The 16,889-nt window shown below is 34.0% G+C and overlaps 1 protein-coding gene across 2 annotated transcripts; it reads right to left on the bottom strand.

Annotated features, from left to right (window-relative positions):
- Nucleotides 1-4,154: 4,154 nt before the first annotated feature.
- Nucleotides 4,155-16,889, bottom strand: LOC139487956 (galactokinase-like). 2 transcript variants are annotated; one of them, XM_071273233.1, is made up of 7 exons: nucleotides 16,638-16,889; nucleotides 15,822-16,008; nucleotides 14,412-14,673; nucleotides 13,442-13,623; nucleotides 8,281-8,431; nucleotides 5,344-5,506; nucleotides 4,155-4,294 (listed from the first exon to the last, which is right to left on the bottom strand). In XM_071273233.1, exons 1-7 carry the CDS (start codon nucleotides 16,797-16,799, stop codon nucleotides 4,223-4,225), a joined length of 1,179 nt encoding a protein of 392 aa, XP_071129334.1. In that variant the 5' UTR covers nucleotides 16,800-16,889; the 3' UTR covers nucleotides 4,155-4,222. The 2 variants fall into 2 exon arrangements, with proteins under 2 accessions (XP_071129334.1, XP_071129335.1); XM_071273234.1 differs by lacking the exon at nucleotides 13,442-13,623 and having other exon boundaries at nucleotides 14,416-14,673.

Below are 16,889 nucleotides of genomic sequence, written 5' to 3'. Positions count from 1 at the left end.
TTGGGCATACCCCTCCTCATGTATCTATATATCCTTGTTTGTATTTGAGCATTCATGTTGGTAGATCCAGAAAAATGCTCCGAACGAATGACTGAAGAAAGAGGCGGGCGATACCAAAAGGACAGACAGAATTTAGTAGTCGAGGAAAACAGACAACGCTGACAAAAAAGAACAACAAAAATACAACTAAAACAACTAAAAAACTGAACAATTCAAAAATGCACCAAATTAAAACTTCAGTCTGTGCGATATGAACCCACAAACACAGAGCATGAACTCGTGTTCCATTAGGGTAAGCATATCTGGCTCGCCATGTAGCACACATCGTGTTGTTTCTGAAAATAAAAATCCAGTTATAACTTAAAAGTTCAATTCAATGAAGAGAATAGGACGGGATTGTGGTTAATATCCGTTGCAATCTAAGGTAATATAAAAGTGGTATTTTATAATGATTTTTTAATTACATATGGTAGGTTTTCCCTTAAAAATATACCAAAGCATCTTATTATCGGTGCATGAAGGCAATATAATACAGAATGTTACCTTTTTTTTAACGCTTTAAGGGCAATTGATATCAAAACATAATGAAAGTGGATTTAATTTATAAAACATTTATCTAAGGATTTAAACTTGATTTTTTTCTTAAGTTATATTGATGAGTTTGTGAAATTTTAACTGAAAATAATCCTGCATATCAATTTAAAACTTGACATTTTTAACCAAATTTTTAATACACGTAATACACAATACCCTCTCCAGTACAATGTAATGAATAATAAGTATACTGTTTCCCCGCCAACAAATACAAGAAAACGCTATAATAATGGATAAATCTTGATATATTTCTCTTTTCACAAACAACACACCTGAAGTAGTACATACATCTAACTTTTGATAGAAGGTCATTAAAGAGTATACTTGACAGATAACCGTTTAGTATGTCTTAAGTGTACCCGATGAAGTTTATATCAGTTTCGATTATACATTTTTGATGGCGATTAAATGACATATTTAATATTTCTTCGCATCTTAATTTCAAAGGATAATGAGGTTAACTTCTAACGTTGTTCAAAGCGTGTTTACGCATTTTGGTTTGTCAATGTTTAGGTTAATCTATTTATTATCAAGGCTATTTCTTAGCACTGGGTCGATGCCATCGCTGACACAATGATCATCAGCTCAGTAGTAAGTGCGTTGATACCGACATGATGTGTAACCTATACTTATTTCAAATCCTCCGTTCATGAATTAACAACTACTCCCTATGGCGAAGTTGACATAAGTTGACTTTGGTTGTTCTGTTCATACAGCTTTGACGTTGCTGCTTATTTACGCACCCCTGACTTTCAAATGTTATTGATTGAGCGTTACCGGCGAAGGTTAATCTAGCGGAGCGCTTTGAACGCATGAAATGTATACATTTTTCATTTCATCAACAGTCGCATAAAAAGACAAATCATTGATAAAATACTGATTGAATAAGATATAGAAAGTAAGTCATAATGTCAAAATTACACCACCAATGAAAAACAGCAATCCAAAAACTTAAGTCAAATTCACCTTCTTTTGACACTTAAATACACCTTCTTTTGAAAAAGCTGGTTCGTTTGGTATTTAGAATAAAAGATTGTTACACTTTCAATGCAAATCCTTTAAGCTTTGGTGTCAATTTGCAGACTTTTGTACTTAAATTGCAATCAATTTTGTGAGTTTACAACCTATTGGGTTACTAGCAAGAGACTTCATTGGTTAAGAAAGAAATGAAAAGTCTGTGGCAGAATACTTGTATCTGTCTATCTGACCACTTTCGACTTGACCCCAACTTAATCAGACAGCATGTGCAATACTTGATAAATCAAGGCAATTAGTTACTGATGAGGATTTCATCAAAATGACGAACTTTTTGATCGAAAACAAACCTGTCAAGTTTTGTGGATTGACATTTCAGCAGACAGTTCATCCCCAATAGGTACTGAAATATGGACAAAAGAAAGCAGTGAAACATTCAAACTCATAACTCAAAAGTAAACTGACAACCCCATGGCTAAAAAAGAAAATGACCAACATAAAACAATAGTACACAAAACACAATAAATACAATTAGACTAAGCAACACGAACCCCACCAAAAACTGGGGGTGATCGTAGGTGCTTCGAAGGGTAAGCAGATAATGCTCCACATGTGGCACACATCGTGTTGCAAATGTTAGTACGTACCAGGGAATAAGTCTTATTTGGTAGGTCACATTCGTGAAAAGGGGACGGTATTGTGGTTACATATCCGCTATTATCTGTGAAAACGGATATTCAATAACAGTCAACCGACTCGTGATGGCGTCCATAAAATTTACGAAGGGATAATTTCAACCTCACCTTTGTGAGCTCTTGTTTTAATAGCTTCATCGTGAGCAGCAACCTTCTATCAAGGAAAAGCATGATAGGATATAAAAGCCTGGGAATATTGTATCAATTGGGAGATAAATACGTCGTATGCAGGCGCTGCTGGAATGTTGATTAAAAAAAATTGAAGTTCACAATTGGAAAGCTGAAATCATCTCTTTGGTTGTAAAGTTTTTAGTTTTCAACCGACCCTTATTGTCAAGTTCTAGATGTAAGTCTAGATATGAGGCAGACTTAACTGTCTTTGCTGTGTCTTTCATCTCAATGTTCGATGGGATAGATGCGTTTAAAATAGCCACCTGATTTTGAATTATTTAGTGAGTGAACATCATCTGTATAGTACCAATCTGCACCACTAATGGCCGATTTGCGTTTGTACTATTAACCAAAAATCATATAGAGCTTATCAAAGACAAAAAGAAAAAGCATCTTGCAACGTTTTTTAATTTCACTTTCAGATATATTGTTTATGTTCGATCACTTTTGAATGGTTTCATGCATCCCATATTTACCTTAGTGGACTTGAGATTGACAATTTTCACCGACGTGATATTTTCTGCTCTATTACTTGATCTTTTCCTCGATATTGACACATATGCACGACTTCAAACGTTATGATTTCAATTATCCAATTCTCAATTTTCAATTTCTTGGCAGTAACATTCCCTTTGCTACTTCTGAGGTAATACGTCACGCCTGTGCCTGTTGAAACTATATGGACGTCATTAACAGGTATATGCTCCTTACACAAAAATTGCTCCAACAGAGTTATGATAAATACTAAGAAAAGCTACTGAAATTTTACGATTAACGTGACGAATTGGTTGACAGTTGTTTTTTAGCCCTCATTTGTTTTTTAATCGATTTTTACGATTTGAACACCGTTATACTATACTGTTGCCTTTATGTTTAGAATACTTTGAAATATGTCTCATTTCTTTTACGATGGCTGCATAAAAAGCACAGCTATCAAATATTTGGGATATTCGGTATTAGTGATTTCAGCTTTCCAGTTTTTGTATGTAGTATATATCTCCTAGTTGCTGCGACATTGCAGACCAAGCATAAAATTCATCGTCAATTCGGAAGTTTTAAGTACGCCAGTTGGTTGATCTGTTTTGAATATCTGTGTCACAGATGAACTCGAATATGTTCCCATTGTCGCAACCACAATCCCGTCCTCCTGCCCGTGATTGTGAAATCATCAATGAGATTCACCACTTACGACTGTCACTAGTGGAACAGGATTTACATATCATTTAAGAGCACCTAGCTGGTATCGACCTTGTTTTTGGTGGGGTTCGTGTTGCTCAGAATCTAGATTTTCTTGTCTGTCTTTTTCGTCGTTTTTAGTTTTTCATCAACTTTTGAATTTTCAATATCTCCATCCTTTAATTAGAGCTGGTATCGCTCTTGTTTTTGGTGGGGTTCATGTTGCTCAGTACGTTTGGAATTTCTCCTTGGTATCTTTTGACTGTTGTTTTCATATAACATATAAATGCATCTCGAAAACCTTATTTTCAAAACGTTGATTTCAAGTTTTTTTTGCATCGGAGGTAAAATGTTTCAGGATTCTTATATCGTATTGAGGTATAACTAGATGTGTGTGTTCAAGGCTTATGGAGTTCCTCTCGTGCCTTCAATATTCATATTGCGCAAAGGATATACATGGCGTGTATTTTAGCAAAACGAAATGATATTACATTCAATACAAAACAAAAAGTACAATAAACAAATAAGATGTGATGATGGTAGATTGCTATGCCAGTATTTATTGGTGTATAATTTAAAATATTAGTATTATATTCATTTTTAAGTGGAGTTTACACTTCAATCCCTCTAGCACCATCAGAAGGCTTGCAAACATAAAAAGTAGCCGACTTTGAGTATTTTGCCTGGAAAGATATTGACAGCACTTTTAAAACAAAAGCTAATGTACGTACATTATTGAAATATATGATAGTTTATTATTAACTGCTGTACCCCTATATTTGACAATTTTACCTATTATGTCTGGTTTATTTTTATTCACACATCATTGTCAATATAATGGAATTTTGTGCGACTGACATACAAGTGAGAGGTTTAGCTAGCTATACTATCAGGTTTAATATAAAATTTTCTACATAAGAAAATTCCTGTACCAAGTCAGGAGTATGACAATTGTTATCCATTCGTTTGATGTCTTTGAGCTTTTGATTTTGCCACTTGATTACGGACTTTTCGTTTTGAATTTTCCTCGGAGTGTGGTATTTTTATTATCTTTATTGCTGCCAGCAGTACTCTAATATTTTTTTTAGCCATATACATAATTTCAGCTGTTGTAAATGTTGTTTGTATTCCAAAACTTCTCATGTTAGGCAAAATATGCAATGTTCATTTGATGTGTTTGAGCTTTTGATTTTGCCATTTCACATTTGGACATGCCCTTGAATACCAAACCAGTGGGGAAATGAATATCCCGTTTTGAAATTTACTCGGAGTTCCGTATTTTTTTTAGTTTACCTTTATCTATGTGAATAATTTGAAGACGACAATTTAGATGGAATGACAAATTCGGTGCAAGTAAAATTTTGTCGCACTATTATGTTGACACTTGTCTTTTATTACACCTCAATACATTATTATGTTAGTAGTTTTTTTTATTATTATTTCTTTGTTATGGAATTTAGCGTCGATATCAGATTTCTGATACATTCTTTCATTATATTTGTACAATTTGTTCTAGACAAGAGTCGATTTTAGCTTAGTACATTGTATTTCTGTCTTTGAAGCCTGTGTGTTGACCTCTTATTTCCCTTCTTTCATTTGAATGATGTTATACATATATAAACTCATTCCTGCTTTTATTCAAAATTTTTTTATTAAATATTAGGTGTTCCGATGTAGTCCTGTTGCATTTAACCTATAAATCTATTTAAGCATGCACACAAACGCACATTACCTCAACATGTTGAATGATTGATTCAACGTTACATCTTTTAACTAATGATACAGTACATCCACCAAATCCCCCACCGGTCATCCGGGAACCATAAACACCATCCATCTCTAAGGCAGCTTCTACTAACTCATCTAACTCATCACAGGATACCTCATACTCGTCTCTAAATATCACATAACAATTTTACTTATTTTAATTCCAGGGTAAACGCACTTTTTTGCATCACATTTGATTTTTAATAAATTATATTGACACATATAGGTGTCCATTTGTAATGGTATGATTTCTATAAGATTTAAACAAAAATATCCATATATTATACTGTCATTTTACTAACTTTCGTCTGTTACTTATCCTTACGCGGACTTCTTTTAAACTGAGTTTTGCTGTATGTTTGTTTATTTCACATTGGCTGGGGAAATATATATAGGTGAGGGTTTGGGATCTCACAAAATATATTTAACCCCGCCGCGTGTTTTCATCTGACATGAACACTAGCCTTTGTTAGTCTGTAATGTTTTTGGTATTTTTAATTTTGGTTCATTTGTTTCAGATGTGGATACTAAGAAATACCAAAGATCTTTTAGAATACATACATTCTAACTCTCTTTCATCTTGCAATAGTATTAAAACATTTGACTTTTATACACTTTACACAAGTATTCCACATTCCGAACTAAAAGACTAATTAAAAGAGTTGGTATTGCTTTGTTTCATAAAAAGGAATGGCCTCATATCTTGACTTACATCTAGAAATTGACAATGAGAGTCGGTTGAAAACAAAACTTTACGACAAAAGAGATGATTATAGCTTTCCAATTGTGAACTTTCCATTTCTAAGTAGCAACAATCCAGCCGCACCTGCATACGGGGTATATATCTCCCAATTGATACGATATTCCCGTGCTTGCATTTACTATCATGATTTTCTTGATAGAAGGTTGCTGCTCACAAGGAAGCTATTTAACCAAGAGTTTCAAATGGTGAAGTTGAAATCATCCCTTCGTAAATTTTCCGGACGCCATCACGAGTTGGTTGACCGTTATGGAAAAACCGTTTCACAATGATTTCGGATATGTTCAATTCGTAACTACAATTCCCTTCCCTCTCATGAATGTGACCTACCGAATTAGACAATTTACCAGATTTGTTATAACATGAGCAACACGACGGGTTCCACATGTGGAGCAGGATCTGCTTAACCTTCCGTTGCACCTGAAATCACCCCTAGATTTTGGTGATGTTCGTGTTGCTTATTCTTTGGTTTTCTATGTTGTGTCATGTTTACTATTGTTTGTCTGTTTGCTTTTTTCATTTTTAGCCATGGCGTTGTCAGTTTATTTTCGATTTATGAGTTTGTCTGTCCATCTGGTATCTTTCGTCCCTCTTTTGTATGTGTAGGAATTTACTGTGGATTCAATTTCGCTGAACTACTGTATATTATCGATGAGGTGCTAGTTTAAGCCAAAGAGACTATCAGTTCAGCCTCCAGGTTGTGTTAAATCGTAAAGTCATTGGAGGCCTACATGTCTGTTGCTATTCTGCGATTTACATGTTGCAATGTACTATTATATTATTTATTTATGTATTTCTCTGTCCTAAATGTTCTTGCGTTTATTTGTGCTATGTTCTTGTCATGTAGTGTTGTAATTTTAGTGGTAATTTTTACATTGTAATTTATTGAAAGGTTTTGCTTGCCATAAAACCAGTTTCATCCCACCATTATTCTTTAAATTTCCTGTAGCCTACTAAGATATAAATGTGGCAGTTCCTATCAACTAGTCCGTTTCTATGCATGATGGCGTTTGATTTTGTTGCAATTCAGTGTTTTGTTTTCCTCTAATAGTTCATGTGTTTCCCTCGGTTTTAGTTTATATCCCGAAACTGCATTCGCTTAATCGATTTATGACTATTGAACAGCAGTATACTACTGTTGGTGTTATAAATTACACAAGAAGCGCATTTCGACAATCTATTACCCTTCATTGGCCGTCAGCAGTGCTCAATGTCAAAAAATTCGAAAATTAAAATAAAATTAGGAATGGAAATGGGGAATGTGTCAAAAACCTAGTACAAATGTAAAAGAGCTGATAAAACAAAATATAAAAAGACCAAAAGTAAAGCCAAAGTCTGATACGAAATATTGTGAAAAAAGACTTCAATTCAGGAATGCTTTCAGCGAAAAACTTAACTCTTTCCACAAGAAACTTCGTATATTTCCGTCTCTACAAAACAAATGGAACCTTGAAAAAGAAAAAAGAAAAACACTAGAAAAACGAACAGTTTTGCAAAATTTATCTATTTTTAAACGTCACATCTCAGTTTCCCTATTATAAATTGATACACGGGTTCTCCAAATATCTTTATATTTGTTTCCTTCATGATAATATTTATCAAACCTTTTATTTTTATCTTTTTATTTTATTTGACATTTTCACCTATTGTTTGTTTTGTTCACGCTGCCGCATCATTGTCAATATAATTTAATTTGATGCGACTGTCGTAAAAGTGAGAGGTTTAGCGCTATAAAACCAGGTTAAATCCACCATTTTCTCCATTTGAAAATGCCTGTACAAAGTCAGGAATATGACAGTTGTTATCCATTTGTTTGATGTGTTTTGTCATTTGATTTTGCCATGTGATTAGGGACTTTCCGATTGAATTTTCCTCGGAGTTCAGTATTTTTGTATTTTGCTTTTTACATCAAATAAGCACTCAACCGCACATACTACATTGCTACAAATGTTAAATTGAAGCAATAGAGTAATGTCTGTGTAAGGAATTTAATTTTGTACCGTAGCACTGAACTGTTTACGACTGAACATGTAGTGATGTGTGTAATAAAAGAGGAAGTATAGCTTATATGTAAAGATTTTTGCTCTCAGAGTATATGATTAGATATGATCCATAACTATATTATGTATGATAAGCTTGTACCTAAGTGATATATGACTGTCTACCATCAGTCGTCCAAATGCCACGAAGTCGTTGTTCTGTAATGCCCCAGCTGCCTCAGTTGTTCTTTTTATTTCCGTAACAACATGATGTGTTCGCTTGTATAAAACGTTGTCCAAAAGGTCCCTTCTATCTATAAGGGAAAACAACATATTTTTTATTTGATAATAATTTAATTTGGACGTAACCTGTCTCTTAATTGGCTGATTTGTTTTGTCTATCAGCTAATAAACATAATTTTGTCATGTGGCCGTGACTTCATAAATGTTTTTCATGATAAACTCATTAAAAATGGAATTTGGAATTAAATAATAAGAATTGACTGTTACATTTTTTGTGTTTATTCGAAATAACCTAAAAATGTGTACACGGGTTATGTTATCTAGTTTGCATCAAATTTTTGTAGGTTATTTCGAATAGACAAAAAAAATATTAAAATCAATCCTAGGAATCTTTTGTACAGTGGATTTCCTCTGTTTATGTAGTTCATACGTGTTTCTCGTTTTTTGTTTTTATATAGATTAGACCGTTGGTTCTCCCGTTGAATGGTTTTACACTAGTAATTGTTTTGGGCCCTTTATAGCTTGCTGTTCGGTGTGAGTAAAAGCTCCATGTTGAAGGCCATGCCTTGACCTATAATGGTTATTTTTTATAAATTGTTACTTGGATGGAGAGTTGTCTCATTGGCACTCATACCACATCTTCCTAAAAGTACATTCTCTGAGCATAGAACGTGTTAACAAAGGTAAGAGAACAAACATAACCAGCATGATTTAAGTATATATAGTTATCAAAGGTACCAGGCTTATACAAATTAATTATATATATATATATATATTTGGTGTCACGATATCACAGTAGCATGGGTTCGAATCCCGGCGAGGAAAGAATTTACAGATCTAACATTGTTGGGTTGATGTTTAGACGAGTTGTATATATATATATATATATATATATGTTAGACACATGTATTATATTATGTATATGTCAAACTATACTAAGGAATGTTACATGTATGATTTTAGTATATATGTTAGACCATACTAGTTCATATTACATGTATGCCATTAAGTGTATGTCAGACCATACTAGGTCATGTAGCAAGTTCTTGTCAGACCAATTTAGAACATATTCACACCTTAGACTGACATTACATCATAATCCTTTCCCATTGTTGTAATATGCAAACCTTGATATAGATTGAATAAAAGGAATGAATATCATATTTAATGGGCATTGTGTTAATTCAATGGATGGAATGAAATAGCACTGAGGTAATTTTGTAAGGACAAAAGGGACAATTTGTTAAAAAATGGCTTCAGGTAAAATTTAATACGTATATATATAAATAAAGGAACTTTGTAGTTTTTTTTATAATTATAAAAGTCACTTACGATCATTCAATATCAGTTGCTAACATTTAATTGAAGAATATGCATGTATTTGTTTTCCTTCGAAAAAGTTCTTTTGCTTTAGACTCCACGTCATATGGTAATTTTTACAAATTTATCGTTTGCAAAAGTATGAATTATCCGAAATACTAAGAATTTTCTTATCCCAGGCATAGATTACCTTAGTCGTATTTGGAACAACTTTTTGGAATTTTGGGTCCTCAATGCTCGTCAACATTATACTTGTTTGGCTTTCTATTTTTTTTTTATCTGAATGTAACTGATGAGTCTTATGTAGACGAAACGCGCGTCTGACGTATCAAATTATATGCCTGGTACCTTTGATAATTATTTACACTACTGGGTCGATGCCACTGTTGGTGGCGGACGTATCGTCCTCGAGGGTATCACCAGCCGAGTAGTCAGCACTTCGGTGTTGACATGAATATCAATTCTATGGTCATTTTAACCAATTTACTGTTTGCAAAAGTATGAAATTTTCGAAATACTAAGGATGTTCTTATCCCAGGCATAGAATACCGTAGCCGTATTTGACACAACTTTTTTGGAATTTGGGGTCCTTAATGCTCTTCAACTTTTTACTTGTTTGGCTTTCTAACTTTTTTTATCTGAGCGTCACTGATGAGTCCTATGTAGACGAAACGTGCGCCTGTCGTATCAAATTATAAGCCTGGTACCAAGAGGCGGATTTAGGGGGGGCCAGGGGGCCCGCCCCCCTCTTTTGAGAAAAAAATTTGGTGGCTTATATAGGGAATCACTGAAGCGTGACGAGATCGGGGCCCCCTCTTAGGCAGCCAGTGGGCCCCCACTTATGAAAATTTCTGGATCCGCCACTGCGGTACCTTTGATAACTGTTTACACCACTGGGTTGATGCCATTGCTGGTGGACGTTTCGTCCCCGATGGTATCATCAGCCCAGTTGTCATCACTTCGGGTGTTGACCTGAAATTCAATTATATGGACATTTTTACAAGTTTACTGTGTGCCAAAGTATGAATTATTCGAAATACTAAGGCTTTTCTTTATCCCAGTTAAAGACTACCTTAGCCGAATTAGGCACATTTTTTTTGGAATTTTGGGTCCCTAATGCTCTTCAACTTTGTACTTGTTTAGCCTCCCAATTTTTTTTTATCTGAGCGACACTGATGAGTCTTATGTAGACGAAACGCGTGTCTGTTGTATCAAATTATAAGCCAGGTACCTTTGATAACTATCCACAGTCTGGTATAAAAACTAGGTTGAATATTATTTGATTACACCTTTGTCCCCTTTTCAATTTTTGTTTGGTTCCATATATGTTTCAATATTATATGTATCTGTATATGTACGAATACGTTTTGGATACACATACTGATATAATATAACGGTAGAGAGAGTGCCGTCGATTTATTGGCGGTGCGCGAGAGCGGTTTTAAAGCTATCAACGCTCGGTGATGGCACTACAGTGTCTTCAGTGTGGTATCACTCAATCACTGTTTTAGTGAAATATTATTGAGAATATTGTGGTGTTTTACTCGTTGGAATCTCAAAACACTTTGTGTTGTTCTTCACTTGTTTTTCCAAAATATTTATTCTTTGAAAATTTTCAAATTTCTTGCCAGTAATTCTTCTTTTTGGACGTGTTTTATTTAAATATTCATTTGGTTCTAAAGCAGGAACCACCCCCTCAACCATCTTGTACAGAAATATTGCTTGATGATCATCTTGTCTGTAGGTCTTGTGTGTAGTTCCAGATTGGAATATATATGAAATATATACGAGTTTCTTGCATTCTGGTGGGAAATATCTAAAATTCGTGCACAGAAAGCCTAATGCATGGGGAGTTTGGTTTCTTCGCTACGTTCGAAATATGGGTAATCTATTTAAGGTCCTCTGAGATTTGTAGGCTTATGTATAGTTTATCTTGGACTTGTTGTAGAATATGTTCGCTTAGACTATAGAAAATTTGGCTCTTGTTTTTTATTCTTAGAATGTAGCATGTCTCTGCGTTGAACCTCATTCCCCAGTTATTTTCGCATGCTTCTAGGTTCTTGAGATCTTGAACTTCATTGAGGATGTCATGGTCTTTCTATGTCTTTATCGATCTGTAGAGTAGGCAGTCATCTGCGAAGAGTCGATCTGAAGATCTGACTGAGTCTGGAAGGTCATTTGTATTACAAAGGAAGAGTAACACTCCTAGGACTTTACTTTGTGGTACACAAAATTTGACTGTCAATGGGTTTCGCATGTGCATCCAGATCTAAAGCCACGGTTTAATGTAAACAAAATTTGCCTTTCTAGATGTTTCATTATGTGCCTGCATATAATGTATTCAAGGATTTTACATGGAACTGATGTTAGTGAAACAGGTCTGTAGTTTTCTGTATCATATTTATTACTTTTTACTACGCAAGATATGTTTTGCGTTTAGCCAGTCCTGTGGTAGGGTTCAAGTGTCTACATATTTTAAGTAGATCACTGTCAGTCCTGGTGCTATTTGGATTGCGCTTTCTTTGCGAATTCTGTTCCAGTCCAGAAGCTTATTTGGGTTTACGTTTGTCAGCAGTTTTTCAAATCCATTTTCAGTTATAGTAAGGTTAGTTATGGTGTCCTCAAAATGGCTTGTTGTTTTTGATATGGTTGTGGATTTGTCTATAATAAATAGTATTTCTGTCTTTTCTTTACTGTCGCTGATGAGCTTATAAAAAAGAAGATGTGGTATGATTGCCAATGAGACAACTATCCACAAAAGACCAAAATGACACAGACATTAACAACTATAGGTCACCGTACGGCCTTCAACAATGAGCAAAGCCCATACCGCATAGTCAGCTATAATAGGCCCCGATAAGACAATGTAAAAAATTGCCTTTGTTCTTTAGTGGGAACATTTCAATGTTGTCATTTTCCGGGATTTGATATATTTCCATAACGGTTTGATATTTTTATACATTTTAGTTTTTACATCATCGTTGATGTGTTTGTCCATTCTCTACCAATCTGTTTCGTGACGTTTGCAACATTCATTTTTTTTATAAATCTTAAAACTGTTTCCTATGGCAATTGCCTCAGGAGATTGTACACATTATTCGTGTAGTTATTTTACAAATTTCACTTTCATAATTAATATACATTCAAAAGTTATTCATGTATAACATTTTATAGTGAACTGTAAGCCATGTACTATGAAAATTATAAGGGAAAATAACTGATTTGCCATAGGGCGAGAAGGGGTGAGTATATTCTAATGCAAAGATACCCTAATTTTCAAATAACTTTGTGAAATAACTTAGGAGCTAATCTCACACAATCATTAGTCAGGAAACATGCGAGTAATATTGTCATTACAAATGTAGTAAAATACGAGATTAGTAGTTTTAGGAATGTGATGTTGATAACAGATCTTTGACATTCTATGTTAAAATTCCTCACAACTTTTCCTACAAGATGCGTAGTTTTTGTATATACTAGTATACACCTTTATGTTGTCCTTTGGGCTTTTTGTCGTAGGGTTGTTGTATCATTGGCGTATTTAACCTAAATCATCTTTGGTTCATTTTGAAAGGAAAATAAAAAACAACTGGATTTATATATATCTTAAACCGGCTAAAATTTCCACAAAAATATTATTACACTAAAGAATTAAAATGTGAGACTTTAATATACATCATCATACTTTGCTATCATTCGATGATTAATGAATATGCTATAATAAAGGCACATGCTTAATTAATTATACTAGTAGTTAGTACCTTCCAGTGTTTTCAATGTCAAATCCCGTAAACTGTTGACACCAAGGATTGCTGCTGCTTCCTTGCATTGTCTTGTTCGTTTTGGGTATTCAGTATGTATCAGCTCATGAGACACGTTAGAATTTATCAATAAAACAACCACGGAATCATCAAGCATAGGTATGTGCTTATTTCTTAATGATCTAAAATTATATTTTTTAAGATATTAAATTAACTTTATGCTTTCATAGAACCTACAAAAAATATTTACTTTTAGATTTTTTAAATACATCTATAACTTGTCATTGACTGTACTGGTAGAAGAGATGAAAATATCCAATAATTAAGTCCAAGTCTCTTAGTGAATTATAAACTTGTCTTAACTTGAGAATCATAAGTATATTAAAAGGGCACTAGCTACAGACCTTCAATTTAACCCCTTACCTAGAAACGGATTACACATAACGTATTGGTGTTCAGTTATTAAAGGGGAAGTTAAAGAAAGGTTAATCATTTGAATGACCAATTCGATCCACAAAAAATCTCATCCTTAAACAGGTAAAAACGAAGATTAACATATATTTTTAACCTGAAATATGAAATTAAACACACCTAGAAAAATCCAATTGCACGAGTTCGCTATCTATTTATATTTATATTCATGTTCATATATATCGCTTATATGACTGTCGACAGTCTTCGTGGGTCAACTCGTTAGTTATTAGATAGTGTCTAGACTACAATACAAACGAAACAATAATACATTTTATCGAGCTGACATGTCTTGTAAATTGGTTAAATTTTAGACTTTTTATATTTTGGATATACGTTTAGTATGTTATAAATCAAATATGAGAAGTTGAGTCAATCGGTGAACATAAATTTGACAGCCAACTTTTTCTGTCGATTTTATTTGAAATATTGCAACGTTAAGATAATTGTTGTTTGCATATCAAAAGCAAAATAACTGGCTAACTTTATTTAATATTACCTACAATCAAGTAAAAGGGCATGGTCCTGTTTCGCTGTCAGTGATATAAACTGGTCCATGATACCATCCATGAGACCTATAAACTCGTGTTCAGCCTCCATACATCTCCGTGCTTTGTCTTCTTTCGACACTTTATCACCCTTCACATTGTTCAACTCGTCAAGCAAAGTGTATGTAGCCACTTGTAATGAAGCAGAACTGGAAACCCCTCCGCCAAAAGGTACTGATGAAATAATCACTGCATCAAATGAAACTATCGACCCTGTATGAATGAACAAATTAAAATAAGATTAATAGTTTTTGAGAAAAAATTATAAAACAATCATTCCCTTATTGTCATTACATTGATCAGATAGAAAAGGTACTGATGTAAGTATACTGTGATAGGGGTTGGCTTTGTCCATACTATTTGTTCATTACATTTAAATATGCATGATAAAAGCTTTACATTATTGTAATAGTGTTTTCGGAAAGTGTTGCATATAGCTCAATACGTTGTTAGTTTTAACTTACTAAAACTGTTAAAGAGGGGTTGATAAAAAAGAGACATATAAAAAAAACAAAGAAAATATCAAAAAGAAAAAAAAAGTAAAACAGAAAATACAATGGGAAAAAGAGCAGCAAGGGGAAACCATTTAAAGACAAAGAAGGGTCTACACCTCCTTGCTTTGTCTTCTTTCAACACCTTATCGTCCTTCGCATTGGGCAATTCGTCAAGCAAAGTGTATATTGCCAGTTATAATGAAGCAATCACACACAGCTATAACTACTTTAGTATATAAGCTGAGCAGCACGCACCCCGCAAAGCCGGATGTGACAATAGGACCTTAACCAATCGGATTAAAATTCAGATCTATCAGAACTCGCGTACTCGTCTTGCTCATGTAAGCGAAACGAAACCAGTGATCTATATTTTAATAAGATTGGGAGCTTAACCATATAAAGTAATTTCTATATGTGTTAAAGTAAGGCATACAATTTTCATCATTTTTGACAGGTTTCTCTTAACACATGGCTCAGCGAGGAACAACTGTTTAAATATCACATTCTAGTGCAACGCATTAAAAATTAATAATTTAATTTAAGACCCAGAATTTAAAAACAAGGATTTAAATTTTGAAATATAATCTAAGATCATCTAAGCATGTTGAAAAACATCAATATTTTGAAAAACATCAATATTTTGAAAAACATCAATATTAATAGACAAAATATTAGAACATTCAGATTAATGTATCAGATAACACATATTTGATGAGGGTGATAGACAAGCTTATAACTCCGAGAAAAAGGTTGTCGACTTTCGCCTCGGTAGATCATGTTTTCTCTGGGTAAAACTTCTGCTCTATCACCCTCTCGTTTTCGGGTTATTCATAAAGTATTAATCTATTCTCTTTGTTGTTTGATTACCAACATAATGTGCTACCACACCGGTCACATAATTTGCCCAATGTAGCTGTCCAGGAACTAAAGGATTGTCTTCACTAGGTAAAGGAAATTCTACGTAATTGTCCTCCCCAACATCTGCTAAAGTAAGAACCCTGCATAGACCACTATCAGTCGCCTTCCCAACAGCTATCGTCACCATTTGAAGTGCCTAAAATAATGTAAACACAGGTTAATTTAGGATTCATAGGCATATTCATATCTGTTTGTGTATTGTGTATTTCACTAATGCTTATATAATCATTGTATTATGATGTTTTTGTATCTTGCCCGACAAGGGCCCATGATTGGTATAATAAAATATTGTCTAATGTTTAATGTCTATCTGTATCAGTATCTGTATTAGTACGTATAGAATCCTGTTAAAGCTTTTATACACGGTAATCTTTCATAGCTTTTAGGATTGCTGACAATTCCGAATCAGTTTACCCGTATGGTTGGTTCGAGTTGCTCAATATTTACTTTTCTATGTAGTGTTTTGCAGACTGTTATGTGTCTTTTCGTCTTCTTCTGTGAGAGAACAGACCACAGTCCATTTTGTTTTCGACTTGTGTTTTTTTCATCCTCCCTCCCCAACTTGGCATCTTCCTTCATCTTCTTTGAACCCACCCTATTGTTCTCTTTTTATCTGTTGAAATATTGAATAAACTTGAGAAAAAAGTAACTATATGGAAAATGTTGGACACTTTTGTAAATTTTAAGTTTTAAAATGAAAACGTCTAGAAACCCAGCTGAATATGTAGTATATTATGTGTGTATTTTAAAAATTAAAGTAATTACCATTGGCAGAACATATCCCTCGTTATAATCTGTATGCTCCCCTATTAGGTTTACCCTCCCTGGTGCGCATGAAGCTTTATTTGGTAGGCTTTCGAAATCGAACTTGAACCTTTCCTTCGCTGTCTGCAATAATTCACTAATATCAGGTATACGACAGGCCATTATGATCTTTATACTCCAGCGACAAACTGTCCTTTTCAAAGCAGTGGGCGTAACACTCTCTTTTAACTGTTGTTTATACAAATTAGATAA

The sequence above is a fragment of the Mytilus edulis genome, chromosome 9, assembly GCF_963676685.1.
Source record: "Mytilus edulis chromosome 9, xbMytEdul2.2, whole genome shotgun sequence".
NCBI lineage: Eukaryota > Metazoa > Mollusca > Bivalvia > Mytilida > Mytilidae > Mytilus > Mytilus edulis.
This window is presented reverse-complemented; position numbering and strand designations above follow the sequence as displayed.